We start from the raw sequence: 25,698 nt of genomic DNA on the forward strand, positions 1-25,698 counted from the left end.
AGACATTCACTAACATGTCAGAGTTTATACATTAAAATCGCCAGATTAAGAATTAAAGGGCTTGCTTCTCAGTTCCTTGAAACTGTTGCATTTTCCCTAAGAAAAACATCTGACAAAATAAACACAGGGACAAACTAGGAATAAAAGTTACTGTAGCCCCATGAATTAAAATCATTTAGATAATGTGGAAGGCTATAAAAATTAATAATTTTCTATGAAAAGAAGTGGGAATTGAAACTGATCCATTAACAATTTAAAAATGAATTAGCATATTTATATAGAAGTATTTTGGAAATGTATATTATCTGGGATTAAATATTCTATGGTTTTCTGTATTCTATTTGATGAGTAAATCATCTACATGTAGATTTCCAGGGCTTTCCAAAAGACTTCACACTCCTTAAACCTTTTCAAATACCATATGAATCCCTTAAAGGAAAAAAAAAAAAAAGAGACAAAAAGATGTGATTTAGCTTCTATCACCACTAACACTTTTATTTCCCCTAGCCTCACCAGGTTTCACCAGCTTCTTATTTATGTATTTATTTATTTGTTGCCAGCTTTTTAGACTCAGATATTTCCTGGCTTGTCTATAACCATCACAGGCTACTATTACCTTGAACATATTGTATCTTTTCTTATAAGAGTTCAAATATTTTCATAAAAATTTAAAATCCTAACTCTCCATCACATATAACCATAACTGATATGAAATGTGGCATGTAGAAAACATATTTATCTACATCCGTGAAGTTATAAAAACACACTTATTTTCACTGAACTACCTGGAAATAAAAATCACGCATTATTCTACCTGGATGAGGAAACCAAGCAGTGAAACAGAATCTTTTTTTCATATTCATGCAGGAAAAAAATGTGGAAAAAAGAAACTACCTCTAAAACCCTTGGAAGTCTCAAACAGTTGAAGCTCCATTTTCTCTTTCTTTAGAAATATTCACTTTTCAAAATATATTTGGTCTATTTGGGGAATATATTCAGGTACTAATCTCTAACCCAGTCTTTGAGAAATTTATTTTAAACTTCTGCCAAATTCACTGTTTTAATTATGCAAGACTCACTAGTTTAATAAGCCCACTCTACAGCCCACTGCTCAAAGTCTTTAACAGCAGGATTCTAATAGAGCCAGGTCCAACATGCAAATGGTGCCATCTGTATCACCACATCCACTCCAGCAGCACAGCTATTAAATTAATAGTACAGTCTGCAAGATAAAACAGCAGAGATTCCCATCATGTGGAACCAGTTGAGTTTCTGTTTAACCTCCAGCAGATTGAAACACATAGCCAGTTCAGTCATGGCTAGCTTAGTTAATCCATGCCCAAGAGCTGTGTCCAATTTCCCTGACCAAAGGAATGAAGGACCAAAAAAGGAAAGGGAACGGTAAGAAGACATTAGTTCCCTAAGTACAAATATAAATAGGTTTCAATTGAGTAAGCTTCCATGTCCCTGATTGTATAAGGATTGGCTGACCAGTCTGGAATGAATTCAAACATTAGGATTGAAGACATAATATCTGCTGAATGATTTAAGCTCTTCACAAAAAGGAAGTACAGGAAGTATACTAAAACCGGCTTTTTAATATAGATTGGCATATTGGTATACTTTAAGGCTAGGTAGAACTTCTATTACATGAAACTTCACTATTTGCAACTTTGCCATTTACTGCAGATAGTTTTACATTAGACATCTTTGACATAATAAATACTAGACAAGATTCAATTTCTATCCCAGAAAAAGTATTTCATTTTCTTCCCTTATCACACAAATACAGTAATTATAAGGTTTTAATTTTTTCCCTAACTTACCTAAAAAACACACGAGATTGATCATTGTGGAAACCTGGGCATATTTAGAAATATATCCCTTTGAAAGCTTCCTATAAGTTTCTTTAAAGTTTTATGACTACAAGGCCACTCCTGGAAAAGTGATGCTTGATAAAAGGAGCAAGACAATGTTCGCCATTATTAATATGCCTGTAATGCAAGATTGCAGGTACTGGATTCATTTGAGTTGAAAGGGATATTAATCATCATGTTGTCACTGTCCATGCACACCTTGAGTCTGGTAAGAAAGTTGTGGGGCCGTAGCAGTCAGCAGTGAGCCAATAAAATGACTGCATTTCTGTGCCAAAGATTTTAAAGGTTCTAAGTGGCATAAAAAATTCAAGGTTAAAAAAATTTGAACTCTGACTAATTACAGTAACTTATTCAAAGAAGAAAAAATGTTTGCTAGTAAGTAAAAATTTATATTCACAGTACTATCTCAGTAAGTAAAAACTGGTTGTAAGTCATTTAAAGATTGTCACATGTTTGATTCCAATTATTAAATATTACATATATATTTATACCTGAAGTTGACTGAGAAATAAAGGTGTTCATCTAAACACTACAAAAAATGTTACAACAAGAGAACACTCAACATGAAAATTTTTGTTCCTCCTGTTTGAATACACAAAATATGTATCCTAAATAAAAAAAGAAGAAGAAACACAATATTAAACATTTACCTTTAGGTACTATTTTCCTTTCAGGTTTCTCCTGCTTTTCAGTCTTGTCTTTGTGTATTTCTAGAAAAACATAGAATTTATACTTTAAAGGCTATTTTTGAAAATATACAATATATAAACTATAACTGTGATCTAAACTTTAAAATTCCACCATGAAGTCTAAGGTATAGGTATCTAAATGGAAAAAGTCACTGTAACATGTTGCTACATAAATCACTCACTTATTGAAATAAGGGAAAAATGAATTTACCTCAAAATTAGTGCTATTTGAAAAACTTAAAAACTTGCATCAATGAGGATATGTTGTCACTGTTTTCAGTGCTAAAATTGATCACAAACTATAATTATGTTTTATTTCAATTACTCTCAATACAATTAAGAATCCTTAGTAAGAATGTCATTTAGATTGAGGAAGATTTCATTTTTACATATTAAATTAAGAATTTGTGAAATGAACTGTAACTACCTAATAGGAAATATATCTCAGAAGTATTGAGTCTAAGTTATGTTTATAATCAGAATTTGGCATTGCATTTAACCCATAATTACTGCATGCAGATATGACACATTTCATGGAATAAGTCAGTCGTTACATTTTTTCTAAATATCAGATTTTAACAAATATATTTAATTTGCTGCTAGCTTCAGTATACATACATTGCCAAGGCTTAGAAAATGAAGTTAATTCTGAATTTGCAGTTAATTTGGATGGAACTAAATTAGATATTAGAGTTTACAAATATGATTACTACCTCTGAAAAGTGACTTAGTCTTAATACCATGGTTTATCTTTGAAAAATGCTAATGAGATTTACTTATTTATTTATCACAACTTTATTTCACAGATGATCTGAGATGGTGCTAATTACTGTACACATTTTAAATTCTCCGTTTGTAAATGTGAATTTGCAATTTTGTAATTTTTCCAGAAGTCTAAAATCAAGACCAACCATAGGAAAATCCTCACTATCTTCCGGAAAAACAATTAGTGATTTTCACCTGTTAAGGAGGTAATTATCACTGTGAAAATGTCCTCTCTTTGTTTATTCCATGAATCCATCATCACACTATATTCGGGGCCACTCCTTTACCCTTATCCCATCCCTGGCTTTGATATGGCAATGGAGATACAAAAGATTAAGATACTTTATCTCATCCCTGGTAAAATTTCTCCAAGTTTCAAAGAAAGATCTTCAAAGACCACAGGAAACTTACATTTTCTTGTCTGTCTCACCATTTTTTTAAAAAAATCTGTTCTCGGGGCGCCTGGGTGGCGCAGTCGGTTAAGCGTCCGACTTCAGCCAGGTCACGATCTCGCGGTCCGGGAGTTTGAGCCCCGCGTCGGGCTCTGGGCTGATGGCTCAGAGCCTGGAGCCTGTTTCCGATTCTGTGTCTCCCTCTCTCTCTGCCCCTCCCCCGTTCATGCTCTGTCTCTCTCTGTCCCAAAAATAAATAAACGTTGAAAAAAAAAATTTTATAAAAAAAAAAAATCTGTTCTCTATAGGTCTCCAAATCTTACTCCCAAGTGTGTGTGTGTGTGTGTGTGTGTGTGTGTGTGTGCATGTGTGTGTGTGTGTGTGTGTGTGTTCAGATATCTGTTGGCCAGTTATCATCAGTCCTTTTTAAGGTGGGTGAATCATTATTTGGGGGTGGAATAGGTTATTCTGTGCAATCTATGATATTTAGCAGCAACCCTGGCTTCTCCTGTTAAATGTATGTGGTAGTTCCATCCCCTGTCATGAAAAATGAAAATGTCTTTAGACATTGAAAAATGTCTATAAAAAATGTCTTTAGACATTGCCAAATGCATTCTGTAGGGCAAAAGGAGCCCTAAAGAACGTGTTCAGATGACTCAGGACAGTATTTATTTTGATTACCTTGTGCTTTTGGTTTCTGTAGTATTTCTCTAATTATGAAAGAATAGTGTTGCACTATACTGAATTATCATATAGAGGTATATGTGTAGAAAATTTTCATCTGTGTTCAGTTTGCAAAAGCAAAATAAAGTTACATATTATCGGCTATAGGCAATAAAACTACCATAAACCTTATTTAACACACACACAAAGAATTTATATTTTTAGAACTGTCTAAACATATGAGATAACCTACTTAATCACTGTTACTTTGGACCTGCACTGCCTGGCAATAGCCACAGGACTCATGTGGATGTTAAAGACAGGGTATGAGATTAGTCTAACATTGAGATGTGATGTAAGTGTAAGTACATACTGGATTATGAAGATTTAGTATAAAAAAAGATGTACAATATCTCATTAATGATTTTATATTAATAACATATTGGGATGATATGATTTGGGGCATATTTAGTGTGATCATTTTATTTGTGTGGCAACTTGGGCAGACTACTATTCCAAGTCATTCAAATGAACACTAATCTAGGATTTGCTGTGAAGGTATTTTACAGATGTAATTAAAATCCCTAATCCATAGACTTTAAATAAGAAGATGATTCTGGATCATGAAGTTTCCCAAGGAGGAGAAAGAAATTCTGTCTGGGGATGACAGCTTTGGTCCCTGCCTGTGAGTTCAATTTTGTCTGTGATTTTTCCTTTCCGGACTGCTGTCCTATGCTTAGCCAGTCCCCACAATCACATATGCCAATTCCTTGTGATAAATTTCTTAATATATAAATATATCTACATAATCTCCTACTGGTTCTGCTTTTCTGGTTGAGCCCTCACTGAGACCCTGATTAGGTTAAATAAGACATGTTATTAAAATTAATTTCATATTATTCTTTTTACATTTTAAATATGTGGCTACTTGAAAAATTTAAACTGCGTATGTGGCTCACACTGTATTACTATCAGCCAGTGCTGGTTTAGTCCTAGGAGTGGGCAAACGACCTTTGAAAAACCTTAGGTCATCCACAGAGTTCAATCTTTTACAAATGAAAAAGAAAACTTGAAATTCTCCCTTGCCAGTACTATCTTGCTTCCTCCTTCCTATTCAGATCAACAGAGGCCACAAAGATTGGTGCCTTGTATAAATCAGGCCAATAAAGCAAGTAAAATGCCAAAGATTTAGAGTAGTCTGGACATGCTAAGGGAGTCACCTTTAAGAGATAATTTCTTACTCCAGTTGGGATTGATTTGAATACAGAAATGGGATGAAATCTTCTAAATTAAAAGCTTACTTGAAATGCTGCCTTCATTGTGAGAGAAGAAGGTCTTAAAGTTGTCATTTAGAATAATATTCTTCCTTTAGAGGTAAGTGCGTGTGCATGTGTGTGTGTGCGTGTGTGTATGCATGTACATGTTCTGCAGGCATCTATTGGCCACTCAGAAGAATAAAGCAGAGGTTCTGCAGCTCCCACAAAGGATCAGACTTGGGTTAGAATTTTCTGCAGGATCAAGTGCTAAAGGCCGTCTTGCTTGGGCAAACCTGTCAGAGCCTCCTACCCTAATTTCATTTGGGGAAATACGCTGGACAGGGTGGTGTTTTGTGGGACAAGACAACCCATGTTCATCCATGGCTGGGTTTCCTGCAAGGCAGGTGGATGTTTGCACATAAGAGAACAGAAATAAGAAGCAGTAGCAGGAGCCAACTCGGCACTCCTTAGCTCTAGCTCCTTTGTACACAGCAGCATCCCAACAAAAGGGAACCAGCTGTAGATTGTGATCAGCATTGAAATGAGCAGAAGCCCATTCTAGAGGGGAAAAAATAAAGTGAGAGAAGACAACTCTCAACAAGGTTGGGATCAAGAACACCATTCAAGAAAAGGCAGGGGGAAATCCACTGATTTCCAAATACACGGAGAGAGTTAACTCCAAGAAGGAAGGAAAATCCTGGCATGTTGGATATATTTCACTACACATTTTCCTTAAGCAAAAATATAAATAAAATGAAACTAAAAGAGAATTAGACTGAAAAAATGGCAATATATTTCTGAGTATTTGTTTTTTACTCAACAGTAAATGGAGCAGACACAACCCAGTCCTATAACTCAGACCAATCTCAAGGATAAAGCCCTATTTTTTTTTATTTTCCTGACGCCATCCTTCAGTCTTTTATGAGGACAGTCTCATGGCTCTGGACAGATCTACTTAGATTTCTCATAAGTGGAGGCAGGGATCATGGATTAAAATACACACACATACACAATAAGATCTTTATAGGTCACAATGAAATATGATGACTTACACAGGTATTTTCTTGTGTTCAGGACTGTCATCAACTAAATTTTTAACTCACTCGAAGACCCTTAGTATTTCTGTAAAGGCATACATAGGCCTACATTTCTCTGCTTATAGAAGACAAAAGAAACTTATTTCTTATGGTTGAGACTTAAGGATAAATTACATCTCTCTCTGCATGTTTTACTGCAACACTGAATTTTCTTTGGTGACTGCATTCTATGGCAAGTGTCGATGCCTGTGGCTATCAGATGCCTGGAGAAACCAATGAAGCCTCTGCACATGTGCCAGTTCTATCTCCTTACACTTGAGCCAGGAAATGATAACCATCCAGGCTCTTGTCCAATTGAGTAACAATGTCCTTCCAATTTAGACTTCAGAAGGATCTTTTTCTCACAAGCAAATGATCTTTGATTTGTTACTCTCAACTGCTCTTTCCAGCTAAGAACCATTTATATAAGAATGTAAAATTAAATTTTAAAGATTCAAGTCACTAAAGGTAGAACTTTATCACCCTATGGTTTTCAACAAACTTCCAAGAAAAATAAAATTCCCTGTATTGTATTACAACTGGCTTCCAGTTATTTGCTAATTTCCATAGACTGGTGAATAACTCCATTTTGTGCAATATGACAATAATGTATAATCGCATAAAATTGCATTTAACATCATGACACTGTTTAGATACAGTTCACTTAGACCTGCACAAATCCTGGGTACGAGGGACAAAGAAGAAGATCAAAGCAGTTGTTATTTACCTCAAAATATATGTGTTTTCCAATTAGATTAATGCCCAGTGTCTATTAAGACATTATAATAAGTCACAGCACCAGATGCCAGTTGGAATCATAAGACATTCTGGTAACCAGTAAACCTTAAAGATTGTTTTGTGGCTGAGAAGGCACAGAAGTCAAAGTATCTCAATCCAGGTGTGAGACTGCCCACAGGCCCTTAAGGATTCAAATCTATATTTGAAATTTGAGATTTGGAGAAGGGAAAAATAATATGGAAGAAGAGCAATAATTATCTCAATGTGTCAGGAGGGAAAAAGGAGTCATCAGTAACCGTACCTTAGAAGAGTGGAGCAGTACTCCACTGATGTTTACAGTGTTGGTAATGGTACAATTGTACTAAAAGATTTATGAAAAGGGCAAGTTATCACCACAGAATGTGGGACGCATAGTCCAACTTTTTTCCCTACTCCTGATTTTCCTCTGTAGTTTTCCTCCACATCTACAGGGAAATATGAATAAATATAAGACATGGAGAAAAATTATAAGGTCTCCCTTTAAATCCTTATTTTTATTCATCTCCCACTCTAAAACTAAAAACATTTTAAGTCATTGGAAAACTATATCAAGCTAGGCTCTAAATGCATTTACAAATTTCCTTCATTTAAGGAACTCAGGAAATTTAAACCTTGGCTTTTATACTTTATAATTCAATGAAGATAATAAGGAAATATACCCTCCTCAGTCAGGCTGTTTCTCTAAAGTTCAAAGCCAAACAACCAATTAGGTCAGAGTCCAACGTCTCTGAGGAGGTGTTAGTCTCAGCACCAGACTCGTGAAGTGCTGGGAAAGTAAAAATTAGTAATATTGAGATTTTTCATTATTTCTGGGTTGCAATGATCATTAAATGATTATTTTAATAATTGTCATATGAAAGCTGGTATAAATCTATGGTATTCTAATGTAATTAAAATATGCATTTTTTAGAAAAAGTAGACACAGGTAAGTTATTAACAGATCTATACAAAAATATATCTGACATGTATTAAAATACAGCTTAGTGGTTAAGATAATCGATGCTAGAGTCAATCTGCCCAGTTGGAATCTGATTCCTTTTCTTACCAGCTGTGCAAACCTTATTTCTTCATCTGTAAAATGAGGTTATTAATAGTACCTTCCACATAGATTTACAGAAGAATTAAAATAAGTTAAAATGTGGGGCACCTGGGTGGATCACTTGGTTAAGCATCTGACTTAAGTTCAGGGCATGATCTCAAGCTTCGTGGGTTCAATCCCCATGGTGGGTTCTTGCACTATGCTAACAGTGAGGAGCCTGCCTCAGATTCTCTGGCTCCCTCTCTCCCTGCTCCTCCCCCACTCACATTGTCTTTCTCAAAACTAAATTAATAAACATTAAAAAATAATCTAAAATGATCTCACGGTTCATGAGTCCAAGCCCCACGTCAGGCTCTGTGCTGACAACTCAGAGCCTGGAGTCTGCTTTGGATTCTATGTTATGTCTCTCTCTCTTCCTCTTCCCTGCTTATGTATGTCCTCTCACACTCAAAAATAAATACACATTTTTTTAAAAAGTCGAAGTAAGGATATTGAGTATTTAAAAATTTTTAAAATACTAGTAATAATTAGTACTAGTAGTAATACTAGTTTTTAATACTAAAATAGTTTTTTCGTGCTTTGCTTTATTTCAAAACTTATTCACAGATATTTATATAAAAAGTAAGTCAACTATGAATTGAATATATTATACCTGTAATAAAATGTTGACAAATATCATGTCTCTTTCATTTGAAATAATTGGGGACAGGATTTAAAAATAGGACATGCAATTCAACATAACTTAAAGGAAGGGTCCATAATTTCTATCCCTTTTATTCTACATGTTAGATGTTATTGCAGTTCTCCAGCATTCCCTATTGACACTTACGGTATTTCAGTGATGATCTGCATTCTCTTTTATTTGATGGCACTTGTTACATACGTATATTTTATACACAGAAATAATGAAATTTTGACACTTGTTACACATATTTATGCTGGACATCTGAGAAGATAAGTATAGATTTCAGTGATCCTTTTGGTAGTCCAAATGGAACTTTTAGGTGTAACAGGGAATTTTCTGGTTCTCACAGTGTGTGCTGCATGGCCCATGGGAACACATAATTATTCAATAGACAAAGTCTTTAAAACTTCTCTAAATTAGAAGTGAAGATTCATTTCATTGGCTTGATTCTCCTTCTTCATCTTTAGACAGTTTAATTATATCAATATGTAATCATCTAACCTCTATGTCTCCCACAGGGCCAGTGGTAATCATAACCAACACATTTTCCCAAGACTCTGAGCTCATCTCCCAAATATAATTTGGGAGGAGAGGCCATGGTACTTAAAATGGGAGAGTCACTAGCAGTAGCAATCAATGAGACCAAATTAGTGAAAATAGATTGTGTTAAATGAGTCCTAAGGATAACCTTATTTTGTAATGAAGTCTTCCTGAGTTATTTTGTATATTATGTGCATTTTGCTTATGACAGTTTAGTTGTAATTAAAGAAGAGCTTATTTTTGAGTAGTTTATAATTTTGTTTAAGATTCAATGAGTGATATGCATTGAGGAAGGAAGGCACTTGGGATGAGCACTGGGTGTTGTATGCAAGCAATGAATCACGGGAATCTACCCCCAAAACCAAGAGCACCCTTTATACACTGTATGTTAGCCAACTTGACAATAAATTACATTTAAAAAAAAGAGTCACATGGTCAATTTAAAGCATACAATTTATCTCTATTAATATAACACATTGTTAACAAATTAAAAATATTATCAATTCAAGATTTTAAAATGACAGACTCAAGAAGTGAAAAAGATAATCTCTGTCACCAAGGCAACTGTACTGATTCTTTTAGATGGCAATCAAGTTCATTAAATTATTATGAGGCTGGTGGGTTTCAATGAATGCTTTTTATCATTATGTTTTCTATATATATCTCACAAGTGCTAGACAATATAAAATGTCTTCTTACAATTTGTCTTATTTTAATATTGAAAATTCAAATTATTTATTCATTTAAACATAGAATCTCTTTTGTATGATTTTGCCAATTGTGATTAGGACACAAAAGTTTAATTATGATAAATAACCAAGCAAGACTAGTTATCTATTTAGTGGCTAATTAAGGATTATTAAGGGAAAATATTATATTGAATACTGAGTAATTTAGATAAGTATTCTAAATCATGTGTAGGTATTTATATTTTCTATGATTTTTCTGATAATATTTCTATTGTATTGATAAACAAGTTTGAGGAAATCACACTACTGACCATTAATGAAGAGTATAAAAAGGAATATATTCTTTCCCTCAAAGCTACCTAATATTTATGATTAAGTTGGTATAAACTCAGATATAGTGTTAGACAATATTGAGAATAGTTTCCTTCAGGGATGTCGAATCCCATAAACATAAAAATGTTTGGGACCTTAATTTTGTTAGATTTGATTACTTGGTAAAGTTTTGTAAACTAAGCTCAACTTTTTCAAGAAAAATATTAGTCTCAATACTGCGTAATCTTGACCCCTACAAAAAACTTCAAAATAAATATGACAGTATCTGTCCAATCTCATTTTTGCCATTAGCTCAATAATCTTAGGTTAATCCATTTTTCCTCTTTGAATTGTACTTTTCCATCTATAAAATGAGACACTATTTCCCATGTGTTCATAAGCCAAACAGAGGTGTAAATGACTACAAACAATACCTTTTGTAAGATAATTGCTGGTGGACTTTATGGAGTTAGATGATGTTTTGACTGTGTGTTTCATATTTGATGATAAACTAGACAAGATCAATGTGGCTGTACACCAGAATCATCTGGAGAGATATTAAAATGTATTCCTGAGCTACAGCCCAAAACTTAATCAGTCTCTCATGGTGAGGAGCCTTTTAGGGATCTCCAATTTAAATAAGCTCTCAGGTGGTTTCAGAAGCACAGCCAGTAGTAGGAATTGTTGTCTAGACCAAAGTTTCTCAAATTTTAATGTGCATATGACTTGCCTGGGGATCTTCTTAAAAATGCAGATTTTGATTCATTTCATTTGGTCTAGATGAAGCCTGGTTCTGCATTTCTAAATCACTCCCAGATGATGTTAATGCCGCTGTCCCATGATCAGATGAAACTCTTGGTGAAACTATTAACATGTGACATCACAATTTAATAATAAAATCATAAAATATTATAGCTAGATAGAATGTAATATCAGTAAAATCCAGCATCTTTGTTTTATAGATGTGAGAGCTGAGAGCCACTGGGATTAAGTGGCTTAACCATAGTAGGTAAACAGCAGAAGGGGAACCAATGCAAATATCTCCTCATCATATTCCTTCAAGTCTATCTCAATCATGTTTAAAATGTTGATGTGTTCAGCTGATGAGCATCAATTGTCAATAGTGACTCCAGTAGTCTAGGTTAATGTGACAGTGCTATTAACTTAGTTTGCATTTTATCATTCATGTTGGTATTTTTAATGGAAATTTATATAGAAGAACAGTCACTATGTATAAACAAAACATGTTATTATCCACTTATCTTCAACTCTCTCCCTTCCTGGTGTCACAATGCATAAAATCACTCATTTTTAGAATTAATCATTTGGGTTGCAATTATTCTCACCCATGTTGTGAGTTAGAAACACATTTTGGGGGGGGGGCGTTGAAAATACAGCTGCTTAAGGCTTGACCCCTGGAGATTCTGGCTGGGTAAATCTGAAGTGGGAAGGGATCTGGGATTCCAAATTAAAAAGACATCTGTGGCTTTTCTGCTAGAATTCATTATTGTTAACAGCATCCCTCCTCTAGTTTCAGGAACCAATCCTTTTTTAATCTCAGTATAAATAGTCCGGTTGATGCTAACCTCACTCTTTACTCCCAATGGTGAGTCTATTCTCTAGGTCTTGACAAAGTGCAGGTCCCTGGCAAACTGATTGATTCTAAGAAAGGCATGCTACTCAATAGAGATCCATGAGAGTCAACTACAATGTTTTTGCTGAAATACTTGGGGAAAAGCATAGGCTCCTTTCCTGAGTTGCTAAAGTAAGATACTTTTGGCCTCATGCTTCTGGTCATTGTAATTGCCACTAAGGAGAGGAAAGCCTGTCTGAGAATTAAGCAGATGCAGGAAAGCAGGGTCAGGAGCAAAGAGAGAGGATTTACTAATCACATTATTAAAAAACCTACGTCTAACCATCCCTAAAGCCAGTTTTGCTCTTGTATCTTTCAGTCACTCAAACCATTAAAGTATTCTTTCCATTAAGTCAGTTTGAAATGAATTTTAGTCTCTTGTCATTTGAATCTGATACACAGAGTTGAGAACCACTGGGATGTTTTCTGTTTTGCTTTATTCTGAATTCATTTTATTTTTCAATAAACCATTCTAAAAACACATAATCTGGAATATGTAGCACTTTAAGCCATCTGTATTCAACCAACACCTCATTTCTTATGGTTTTAAGACAGGAAACCTACATATCTGGAGAGAATAGAGTCTGGAATAAATGAATGACACCTAACAGCTTCCCATTCATACACTTCTTCGATACTTATCCAATCTGATTTATAGGTAAGATCAAAGCAACACTGAGATCAGATTTTGGTGTCAGCATCGTGGGAAAGAAGGGTTTCTGAGACAACTCAACTCAGACCCAACCATTTTAATATTTCTTGTTGGAGCAGGAATAATCTCAGTGCTTTCTTTGGCATGTCCCTACAGGCTCTGGTTCCACATACTATTATTTGTGGTAGTATCTCCCTACTGTTATTTACTTACTAATCATCCTGGTTCTAGTTTGCTTGCCTCGATGGAAATGAGCTCTTTCTAGTAGCACAAGATACAAAAGTTGACTGACCCGTTAGATCCAGAGTTCACTATAGCTGCAACCCCATTGAGAAGTGAATCTCTGGATCACTCACCAGATCTTCCTTTACCTCAACCTTCTCAGACTTTTTTAGTCTGAGTCTGAGTCCACCTCCAAGTCTGCTGTCTGTTCTCTCTGTGCTTTGTCACCCTGTCATTGTAGGTCTGATCAATCATAAGAAAAACAGGCAGAAGATAAAGCAGTGAGTTCCTTGTGTAGCCCCAGGGTAATATGCAGCTCTGCAGTTACAGAAGTGAGTTTTGATCCAGACTTACTGTGTGAAGAGGTCCAAAGATAAATGTATCTATTTAACAAGGTTACTAGGGCCTACCTAGTAACCAATATTCTGAGCCTATGAATTTTAACAAGTTTAGTCGCCTTTCCATTTCCTCTCCTTTTTTCACTCACCATATTTTTCAGACACTTAATGTTCAGCCTGGTGTAAGCCACTGAAGCTGCCAGCAAAGATGGATGCAATGAAATCTTTGGCACAGAAACTTGTCCATCTATCTTACTCCCGATGACGTGATACAACCTTCTCAATGGCCTAATCCTAAAGTCTTGAATATTTATGATGCACGCATTTCCTGGTTCTTCCTCATTCACCCTGACTGCAAAGAGCTATTGTGGGTTTCAATCAAGTGAGAAAAATACACAATAAGAGAACTGAGTTTAAATTTACTGGGTTCTTTTCAACCCGAGGAGTTTTAGGGAAATTTAAAAACATGACTATAAGGAGGATGTAATTTGTTGTGCTCTAAGTAGAGAAGAGCCTCTGCCTCCGCTGTTGACATGCATCAGGTACAATCTTACAGAATCAGCTTTCATATTTGAATCCAGTTCAAATTTAACGACAGGTCCTTATTTCAAAGAGCAAGTAATTAGGCAACAAGGAAATTCAATGTAATGTAGTGGGGTCTCTAGTTCCGTCCTCTAAGGCAAACAATGATTTAACACGTAAGGCCACCAATGCCCCTAATATTGAAAAACAGTTCTTCCTTCCCAAAAAACTGAATGTGCATAGATCCAAATGACTAAAACTATTTTTTCTTAACTTTAAATCTAGACATGGAAATGACATTATAAAATGTGATTTCTTGTTAGGAGACTATTGTTGTCTTCTAAAATTACATATTCCAAAGGACATAACTGTTATAATGATTATTCTTATGTACAGAGTTACTACAGACTGAGGTTTAACTAAGAAAAAACTGTAAAAGGGAGATAAGTATATTCATTATGTTGCACTGAGAAATGTGAGTACAAAAAATTAAAAAGCTATATATCCCTTAAAGAATTATACTCTCTGTCGATGTTTACCCAATCTGAAAAGTCAGCTTCACATAAAGACCAATACAGAAATGTGAGAGAAAAATCATGCGAGGTTTCTGATAAACTGGTAATTTATTTTTGAAAAAGAAACAGAAAAATACCTACACCTATGATGAATGGATATATATTCTTAACTTTCCTTTAAGAATACTAGATTTTCACTCTCTCTCTCACTTTCTTCCTCTATCTCTTAAGCTCTCCCTCTCTATCTGTTTGTGTTAGTAAGCCTGCTATGCTATTAACTTTGGCTTGGAGAATTTATGAATAATTAAGAGAATTAAAACTATTTATGTATTTTTATTATATTTCTATTTTTGCCCAAAACAGAGTTTATCCATTTGCTGTATAATTATTCATATTTTCATCCACTTTAAGTTCAGTTTGCATATGATCACATCATCATTATCAAATATGCAATGCCCCAATTATTTGATCTCATTTACTATCTCAATTGATCATCTATTCATTAAATTTTTCAGTAAGGTCTTTTCAGTACATTATACTAAATAAGGTGATCTTTTTACTCATATGCAATTATTTGGCTGTAGAATACAATGTTACATTGATCCTGATTTTGGTAGGGAATAATTAACTTTATTAGCCATATCATATAAAAGCTCCATTACAGTCATTTATTTTTTATTTTATTTCACAAATTTTCATCATCAACATTAGGGAATGTTGTACCCAAAGACTTACATGTTCTCCTCCACCTAGCATATTGCTTGAACCATAAAAAACACTTGAAAAAGATTTACTGAAAAATAAATTTACTGAAGGGATAAAACATGTCAGTGTCCTGAACTAGTGATTACCTCTACATGAGTCAACATTGTAGACTATGGTGGAAATGAGCCCTCATGCTCTGAATATTCTCACTGCGAATCCTCAGGTTATCCAGAAAAGAAAATGTTCATTTTCATTACAGTGACATTAATTTTTTTCCCTTTGACATTACCTTGGCAAACCTTGGAAAACCGCATCTCCTTCCATATTTTGAAGATAACTTCTAAATTTTTTACCATAGTTAAAAAGTTGCAAATAATTTACAGGTTATTATAAATTTTGACTTTTGAAAATAAAATTTCTTCATGTCTCTAAAAAAATCAGGTGAATGGACTCTAAATACTACAATGTTGTGAGACTCTTCATTATGGATTTAAAATATCACAACAAGCTCTTTTTTAACAATTGGAAATTGTATATCTTTATTCTTTTTAAATTCATATTTTCACTCCATTTCTTTCACAAAATTTAATTCAAGGACAATATATTTTTATCACTGGGAATTTTTTCTTGATAACTATGATATAGTGTAATTTATATACTTTTTTCTCTAGAAAAAAGTTTATAAATTGAAATCTTGAATTTATTTCATATCCTATGGTTATAATAATCTAAAGACTACTATCTTAAGAATTTTTATAAAATATAATTAAACCTGAAAAGCAAAATTATATTAGAAAGACATCTATCTCTTTATGAGATGCATAAAACTTCAATAAGTTTATGGGTTTGTGGATATGATATACAGATGGGATTAGATAAGATTCAACAACATATCTAACCCTCTTGTTTACTTTTAACGATACAAATGTTGAGAAGCCTTGTGAAAATGTATGCATACATGCATACATATGCCTTATGCATGAACATGTATATAAGAGCTACATATACATGTACACACACATACACAGAGATGACAATTTTATTACAGTAATGTTTACTTTTTTAAGTGTTCTTCCAAGTAATGTTAAAATGACATAGGGAATTAATAAGAAATTTATTTTCAATGATCTCTCCACTGAGTAATTGATTAATGCTTTCTTCAGTTATATTGGAAACAAAGGTCTGAAAAACACATGATTTGCAAAAGATTTGCTACTCTATTCTGAAAGTCATTTACTTTCTGAATTCCCTGGAAGTAAAATGATTTTATTAGGCTCTCCAAATGACTGCTAGATATTTCTACTATTCTCAAATAGGAATACTTTGTGCAACCAACCAATTTTCCAGAAAGGATAAAAAACCCAAAATATTGTAAATTGTAACGATTTTGGATAAAATTATGTCTTGCTTTAGTATATTCATCTAAACCCTGGGTACTGCTCACTTTATTTATGTTTGCCATTGTTATTTATAATGTTTTCCATGTTAGCTAATAGACAAACCAGCTTTTATTTTCAAACCTCTTACTCAAACCAAATTTACCTATCTCAAAAAATATAATTTTGTTTTGCAGTTCAAGAATAGTTTTAGTTTGGGGGCGCCTGGGTGGCTTAGTCGGTTAAGCAGCCGACTTCGGCTCAGGTCATGATCTCACCATCCGTGAGTTCGAGCCCCGCGTCCGGCTCCGTGCTGACAGCTCAGAGCCTGGAGCCTGTTTCAGATTCTGTGTCTCCCTCTCTCTGACCCTCCCCCGTTCATGCTCTGTCTCTCTCTGTCTCAAAAATAAATAAACGTTAAAAAAAATAAAAAAAAGAATAATTTTAGTTTGCATCTTGAGGAAATTATTAAGAAAGAATAAATTTTGCAACACAACTGGAAGATATGTCATTAAAAGTAGATGAAAAGGCTAAAATGAGGTGGAGTTAACATAATAAATTTATTTTATTTAAACTTTTTAAAAATTTTTATTTTTTTATTTTTAGAGAGAGAGAGCACATGTACACAAGTGGGGAGAGGGACAGAGGAAAGAGAGAGAGAAAGAGAGAGAGAGAGGGAGAGAATCTTAAGCAGGCTCCATGCTCAGCATGAAGCCCAACAGGGGGCTTGATCCCATGACCCAGGAATCATGAACTGAGCTGAAATCAAGTCAGACTCTCAACAGACTGAGCCACCCCTAATAAATTTATATTACTAATAAGTTATAAAAATCAGACAAAACAATATTCTATTTTACCTTATTTTATTTGGACTAATGTCATGTAATATATACATAAAATTTTCAATTGTTTATGAAGCTAAGAGCATGATAAAGAGTTTGAAATTTCAGCAATATATATGTGAAGGGATATCAAATTCCAAGGTTTTACTTTTGGGACTTAATAAATATGTTTCAAATATAAAAGAAATGACTCAATTTTGTTAACTACCATAAAGTTGTATAATGTATTAAGCATTACATATATTTAAATATGTATATTTAAAACCAGTAGCTAGCATATAGTTTTATACTTTTTATTAATAGGAGGTAGAAAATACATGTAACATAAATAGCATATAATGAATAAATGTTACATAATGTATTATACATATATACACACATGTTCATATACGTGTATATACATAGAGTAAATTGTTTCCTCACCTAGTATATGACTTAAGTTTTTGTCAGTAGGAGATATAAAATACTCAGCATTTTACATTAGATGAAATAATATGAGATTTGGCTATAATTAGATTAGATATTTTATAATATAATTACATAAAATGTTGTTAATTCAGTGCATCTTAAAAGTTTGGTTGTCTCAGAAAATATCCCAGCTATATTTAAAAGAATCAATGTCACTAAACTACACTGCTTTGGTTGTTTCAAAGTGCTCTTTCAAGCCAATGACTGTTCGCAAGATCATATATTGAGAATAACTGAAAAGGATTATTTATTTTTAAATTTTTAAAAGCCCTTGATAGCTTTTAGTATTTCCTACCTATACTCTTTTTGCTTTGCTCTTGAATCTTCCTCAAGAGCAATCCAATCTTTTACATTATTCAGCTAAATAAAAGGTAAAGTCATTAAGTGAAACTTATCGTTGCTCTAATCTCCAATCTCCTCCACACCATCATATCTCTGGTGTCAGAACATCCCGTCATGAAAAAGAGCACTTGTGTATCAACATCATGCTTCTCCTTTAGCAGACGTATGAGGATGGACCAGAAAGACCAAGAGGTCAAGACCTTTCCTCTTGGTCTTTCTGGTCAGCATTCTAGCAATTTTAGGATGGGCGAAGTCTATTTCTTTATGTTGTAAAGTAGAATACTATTATGAACTTAGGTGTGTTTTCAGGCAAATTACTTTTAAGAAAGCATACAGATGTAATTTCATTCCTTTATAGCTATCTGTACTTGTGTACCCTGGGAAAGTAAGGAGTCAACATCCATAACGTATACTGTACCGGGAAGAAGTTACATAACAGTTACATAACAGATCCAGATAAACAAAGCACACCTACCATACACAGCCAAAAACTGTTTCAGGAATTATGATTTACAACGGTATTTGTTTCTCATAGTTATAAGTTTCAAATAATTATATAATAAAATATAAAATTTTATAATGATTCAGTGCCTTGGACTCATCATATAGTGTTTGGTAATAGAATTTGCTATTTTAAAATTTTGACAAGCTGAAAAGTAAATATGCATAAAGAATATAAAGACACTAGGTACTACATCTAATGCCCTGAAGCTATATTTATTTATAACAACATAAGCCACAGAATTGCAGATTCAAAAATGTCATCCATATTAATAATTTATTTAATAATCAACCCTCAACTCTGAGATTGTTTGACTCAACCATTTTTCTACATCAAATTCAACCTGTGAACTCCACCCATAAATAACAGGATGGCTGAGTTTTTAGTTTGATGAAAATAGCAACTGGACAAATGAAACTAACATTTTAAGTGCATTTAAATAAAATGCTTCATACAGACACAGGACAGTTAAATAAACAATTCCACGGCCTGATGACTTAGGTAATATAAAATGGCTAAATAGTATTGAATATATCTGAATGGGAAAGAGCATTCACGAGGAGACCAACAATCATTTACTTATGGATGAAAATCAAATGTTTTAAGAGACTGTCATTCTAGATTACCAAAAACATACTTCTTAAACCACAATTTTAAAATATGCAAATGTATAAAATAATCCATCATAAAATAGAGATAAGTTCATAGCATCTCTTCTCTAATAATAATATTTGAAATTTGCTTTTAAAAACAGAATACATAAAAAGTAAATAAAAATAAAAACAGAATATGTATTGGAAATGTTTTGTTTTTAGAATGTTTGTAAAATATTATATATTGCCTTAAAACTCTCATCGCCTCTATGACTCTACAAAGGAAAAGACTATAAATAAAAAATAGTAATTGTAATAAAATATATTTCCTTCAGTCTACTTTAACTAACGTTCATTATTACATAGCTTTTATACCCAAGGTAGGGTATCTGTTTCCTCAAATGTCCATTCATGCAACCCTCTGAATTATATTATTAAGAAAATAATAATAAGCGCCTGGGTGGCCTAGTTGGTTAAGTGTCTGACTTTGGCTCAGGTCACGATCTCATGGTTTGTGAGTTCGAGCCTGGCATCAGGCTCTGTGCTGACCGCTTGAAGCCTGGAGCCTGCTTCAGATTCTGTGTCTCCCTCTCTCTCTGCCCCTCCCTTGCTTATGCTCTGTCTCTCTTTGTCTCTCAAAAATAAATAAATGTTAAAAATTAAATATATATATATCTAGTTAATATATATACATTCAGATGATTTTAAGTCTACTCTTCTTTTGGTAATCTTTCAAGACATTAGTGTACATGGTTTTAAACATATATATCACTTAGACTGTTTTAACTAATGAGCATTGTTGACATGTTTTTTTTTTAAAAAAAAAGTATCCTTAACAGCTATTTAATAGTCTTTCTGTTGATTTTATAAAATACGGCAATAATTTAAAGAATAATAATTAAACAGCTTTATGCAGATTTGCAATTTATGCTAATCATTACATGAAACAATTTAAAAATAATCCCATAGGGAAATTCAGATCAAAAGGAAAAAACAGACTATTAAATTCTAGATATTGATTTATGAAGAATATGATCCTATAATTTTCTTGTAGAATTCAATTTATAAGTAAGAAAATATTTGTTTTTCTCCCTTCCTTTTCTGATTGGAATACACAATATACATAACCTTTTGTTTCCAGACAATGGCTAGTAACTCATTAGCTTAAACTTTTACTGTGTTCTAGGCACTATCCATTGGAGATCAGCTATTAAAAAAAAAAAAAAAAAAGCTGTTTCTAACCTCAAGAAGTTTAAAACTAATCTAGAATCCCTAAACCTGGATTTGATGGCTGAACTATGGCTTGAGTTTTTACATTCTCATCCTGGATTTGTGATCATGAAACCTTTCTCCTCTTGATAACTTCACAAACACTTTCATTTCTGGCTTTCTCACATTTGAGTATCACTAGCTCAGCTCTCTTTTGTTGGATAAGTTACAAATTCAAATTTTCCAAATTAACATAAACTAAATGGATTTTACCCCAGAGAGTGAGATAATCATCATCTCCTCAGGCAAGGCTAAAGCTCTAAATTTGGACCCCACTGTTTGTATCTATAGGAGGTCTAGGCAGATAGCAACAGAAGCCAGCAAGTTCTCCCCTGGAGTAAACACTCCCCAAAGCCTCTGCTGAATATGTGCAGCGATGACTAAAACATCACAATTGTATCAAGTCTGGCTATGTGTTGGCTGTTTCTCATTCCAAATATACCTCAGGAAGGTATCCTTTCTCCTTTTGTCCCTTCTAGAAATAATTCTCCCTTCTTCCTATAAAAATACTTGCCCCTCTGAGGTTTTTGCCCCATAGCCATACCTCTTTGTCCTAGCCATATTGCTTCCATCTCTTGGATTCATGACAATCATGGGCAGTTATTGAAAAGCCTGGCAAAATCTATTTCTGCAAAGAATCCCTCCATACCAAATCCAAGTACACCCAGGTGACTCTATTCCTTTGGGATGATGCATGGCACATACTGACTGATATGTCTTTGCCTCCAAGATTATTATTTTGCACACTATCTCATATACCCTGTCCCCTACTTATCACCTAAAAATGAAGAATATTAATAGTGACAGTAAAATAAGAAGAAAATGAATAAAAATTTAAAATCTGGCCACAGTGAGAATAAAGAAAATGGGCATCACCATTTTCTGGGCCATTTCTGTGTCTACTGAATTCACTCCTCATTCCTGTAATTCCAACTCACACAGATCTATGTGTAGATGAATTCACACATATCCTGAGAAGGCACCAAGTAATCAACTGAAAAATAATAGGGTCAGCTTTATTGGAGAGAATGGAGTTTTCTCTACCTACCTATAAAATTTGATCTAATCATCAAACAAAAACTGTACATTGAAAGTAAATTAAGGTTCCAAATCATGTAAAATATAGTTTGAGTCATGCTGAAAAATGAGCATTACCATAAAAGGGGAAAAATGCATTATTAAAGGTAAAAACAACCAACCTTTTTGTTTCAAGGGAGGCTCCTCTATTTCTCCTAGACCAAGACAAAAACAGTGAATTAGAAAAACCTTTAGCTTAGCATAATACTGTTTCTCCATTTCCCATTTTCTTTTGTTCATTAAAAAAGCCATCCATTAGTTTTGACATTAGTAGTCTTTATATTACTTTGCCTCCCAAATTCCAGTTTTTAAGTATAAACTTTGTTTATGTACATTTATGTGAGATAGTTTCACTTTTATGAGTTCAATAAAAGTGTGGCAGCAATCCAAATTATACATTATAGTTCATATATCATGTTCATTTCTATTCTCTATTGTTCATCTCGACCTCTCACTGGGGCCAAACAAATACAAATTCAGACAAAGTCATAGAGTCTAAAATAATAAGGGTCTAAAATAATAAGAGCTTTCCTGGTAGTCAAGGTAGTCTGATGACTGAGGCTGACCCTAAAAAATGTCATGTAGAAGACAAGATCATTATGCTTTGTTCTTTTCACATCCATTCAATAGCAGTTTATGTATGGTTGGAGTTTATTTTCTTTTGTTTATTAATATATATGAGAAAGTACATAGGTTAGCTGCATAATTGTGACATTTAGAACATTTCCCTCCATTACACCTTCATTTGGTTCAATCAATTTACTTTTTATTATGATTTTAGGAGAATTGCTTTCTGCTATTTGACTATGAATATGACTTACATGTATAAAACATATGTCTATCAAGTTTTACTGTTGTTATTTCAATCTTCCTAAGGATAAACTTGAGAAATGGCTACAATTTTTTTTTCCCAAAGAAGCATATAAATGTGAGTTCCTATTGTGAGTTTGTAGTATTGCATAATAAGACCCTCTCTACTATAATGCTACCCTCATGGTAGCATTTAATGTTGACATCTTTGTCATAAAGGCAGATAAGCCGTAAGATGAAAGCCAAATAGAGACCAATTTACTGAGTTTGGCAGCCTGTTGATAAGCTATTAGAACTCAGAAGTGTATTCATTTTGGGTTAGCCTGACCCAAGTGCTCATTTGTGTTTAAACTTAAGAAAACCACTGTAATACATAACTAAAATTGGTCCAAGAAGTTAGATGTGTCTCTATGCTTTGTACCTTTATCAGTGTCCTCATCCCCATCATCATCATCTTCTTCATCACCCTCAGACGAGATGATGTCAGACAACAAAGAAAAGAAGCCATAGACCCAGTCGGTGGTTTCTTCCACAGCATCATGTACAAGTTTTAGAGGATCTGAGCCAATCTTGGAAATAGAGCTTGCTAAAAGTAATTAAAAATAAGAGAAAAATTTTACAATCATCCCCAAAGAAGCCAAGGAAAGCTGTTTTTACTGATTTGTGCTTTTGACACAAAATATGTCAATTTTATAAATGTAAATATCTCTTAGCTACAATTTTTTGGGGGGCTCAGAAATAGAAAGTACATTTTGTCATAGTATGCATAAGTATTCAGTTAAAAAAAAAGTTTTTGAATATCTATGGTACCAAACACTATTTAGTTACCAAGAAAGAAATTGTCCTTGAAAAGCTTATAATAGTAGTTTAACAAAGGGCAAAATTAGAAATGGATTGAAATAATGTGTATCTATGTTATTCAAATTGGTATATCCACTGTAAGTTATGGATGTTCAGGCACAGAAGAAATCACTGTTGGCCCATATTATACTGGAAAGCATCATGGAGAAGATGGCTCTGTAAATTTTCAGCAAACAATAAGTTCCAAGTTGACTTAAGTAGCTATGACTAAAGTAAGAGTGATAGGTCCATTTATTATAATTTGTGATATATCAGAAAAAGTCTGGAATTGTCAAGGTAGTATTTATATCAGGTTTCAGCTAGATCCAATTTGTTTATCCTTATTAGGCATCCTAGTACCTAAAAATAAAAAACATTTAACTTTCTAGTAATTTTAGTAGATAGAGTTAGGAAAACCTGAAGTCTATAAATCCTCCATTTTTTATATCCTAGGAGATATAAACTATTTGCGAAATGGGAGATTAAAAACTAAAAATGCAAGCAAATAGACATAATAGATATTTCTAGAATGCTGTTCTTCTCATTTTAATTTTATGAAAACTACTCTGAGGGGGTAAGAGTAACCTCTATTATCCGACTGAAGAGGAGACCTATATAGAAATATGGTATAAGTTGCAACTGACTTTCCGTCAATCTATAATTAAATTTTAGATTTGTTTTCCTTAATTTTACTTATTTTTAATTTTTAATTTAAATTTTATTTAGCCAACATACAGTGCAATATTGGCTTCAGGAGTAGAATTCAGTGATTCATCACTTACATACAACACCTAGCATTCATCACAAGTGATGATTTTTAATACCCATCACCCATCTAGCCCATCCCCCACCCATCTCCCTCTGTTTTCCTTAATTTTAAAAACTATTTTAGTTTCTCAGAGATTCTTCTCCATTTGATATGTTAAAGGACTACAATTATACCAACATATTATATTATCTAAAGGTTAAGTATTCTAAAATTAAGCTTTTATTCTGATAGAGAGAAGTCGCTGGAAAGTTTGAACAAAGGAATGATATGATTTGACTTGTGTAACTTCACTCGCTGTGTTGAGCATTCAAAGAATGCCAGGTTGGAAACTGGGAGATCAGTAAGGAGCCAAATGGAATAATCAAGGAGAATGATAATTATGGTGATTTCTATCAGGATGATTGTGTGGTCATGAAATGTGGTCAGCTGAATGTATTTAAAAGATAGAAGTAATAATACAGGCTTACAGTTTGGCTCTTAGGTATGAAAGAAAGATACAGGTACAGGATAACTTCAAGGTTTGTGGCATGAAATACTGGAAGGATGGAAATGTCATTTGTTGGAATGAGGAGGTCTGGAGAGAAACAGGGCTTTGTAGGGGTGGTATACAAGTACCTGAGTTTTAGATTCATCATACTCTAGTTGCCTATTAAATATCTATGTGCAGATGTAGACATTTTTACAACTCAATATGACCTACAAAAGAGAAGTCCTAGCTGAAGATAGAAATTTGGGAGTTCAGCAGAGGTATTCAAAATCATGATACTGAACGAAATCACCAAGGGAGTGGACCCAGGAGCACTCCCACATTTAGAAGACAGAGAGATCAGTCAGAAAAACAACAGCAATTGATTATGACAAGGAGAGATGAGAAAGACAGAGACAGAGATATTGACACATATATCCGGAGAGAGAAAGAAAGAAGCAGAAAAAAAGAGAGCATAACGTCCTAGATGTCAAGTGAGGAAATTGTCTTGTGGAGGATACAGTGATCAACAGGCAAAAGTTGCTGATAGGTCAGGTAAAATGAAGACTGAGAATAGACCTTGAAATTTAATGAGAATAGACTTTTAGATTTAATGAGGAGGATGTCATTGGTGACCTTTAAAGGGCTGGTTTAGTGGAATGCATTCACGACCAAATGGGAATAATGTAAAGGTGGTAAGTACATTTTATTGAAAGTAAATGACAAGAGTTTGGGCAATGCTTAAAGAGAACTAGTATCATAGTGGGTTTTCTGTTGTTAACATTGTTTAAAATGGGAAGAATATTCCATTTTATGCTGATGGGGAAGATCCCACAGAAAGGGGAAAAGTGTGTGCTCACTCAGGCAGTACATATACTAGAAAGGGGGAAAGTGATACAATAGAAGGGAATTCTGGGAAACTTTTATATGTTCTATTTCAGGGGATTCACAGCTCATTCAAGGAGGCCAAGTTACAAAATGTTGGTTTCAGAAAAAC

At 33.7% G+C, this 25,698-nt stretch overlaps 1 protein-coding gene across 3 annotated transcripts in view; it reads right to left on the reverse strand.

The window, feature by feature from the left end:
• The window catches only part of TRDN (triadin), a 394,176-nt gene that overhangs the window by 303,121 nt on the left and 65,357 nt on the right, over nt 1-25,698 (reverse strand). For all 3 annotated transcript variants that reach the window (XM_023254312.2, XM_045057981.1, XM_045057980.1), the window contains exons 3-5: nt 23,048-23,212; nt 21,939-21,971; nt 2,528-2,587 (exon numbers count right to left, since the gene is read on the reverse strand). In XM_023254312.2, coding sequence (XP_023110080.2) covers nt 2,528-2,587; nt 21,939-21,971; nt 23,048-23,212 — 258 coding nt within the window. The remainder of the gene's footprint in view (nt 1-2,527; nt 2,588-21,938; nt 21,972-23,047; nt 23,213-25,698) is intronic.

This window comes from Felis catus, chromosome B2 (genome assembly GCF_018350175.1).
Source record: "Felis catus isolate Fca126 chromosome B2, F.catus_Fca126_mat1.0, whole genome shotgun sequence".
In the NCBI taxonomy this organism is placed as follows: Eukaryota; Metazoa; Chordata; class Mammalia; order Carnivora; family Felidae; genus Felis; species Felis catus.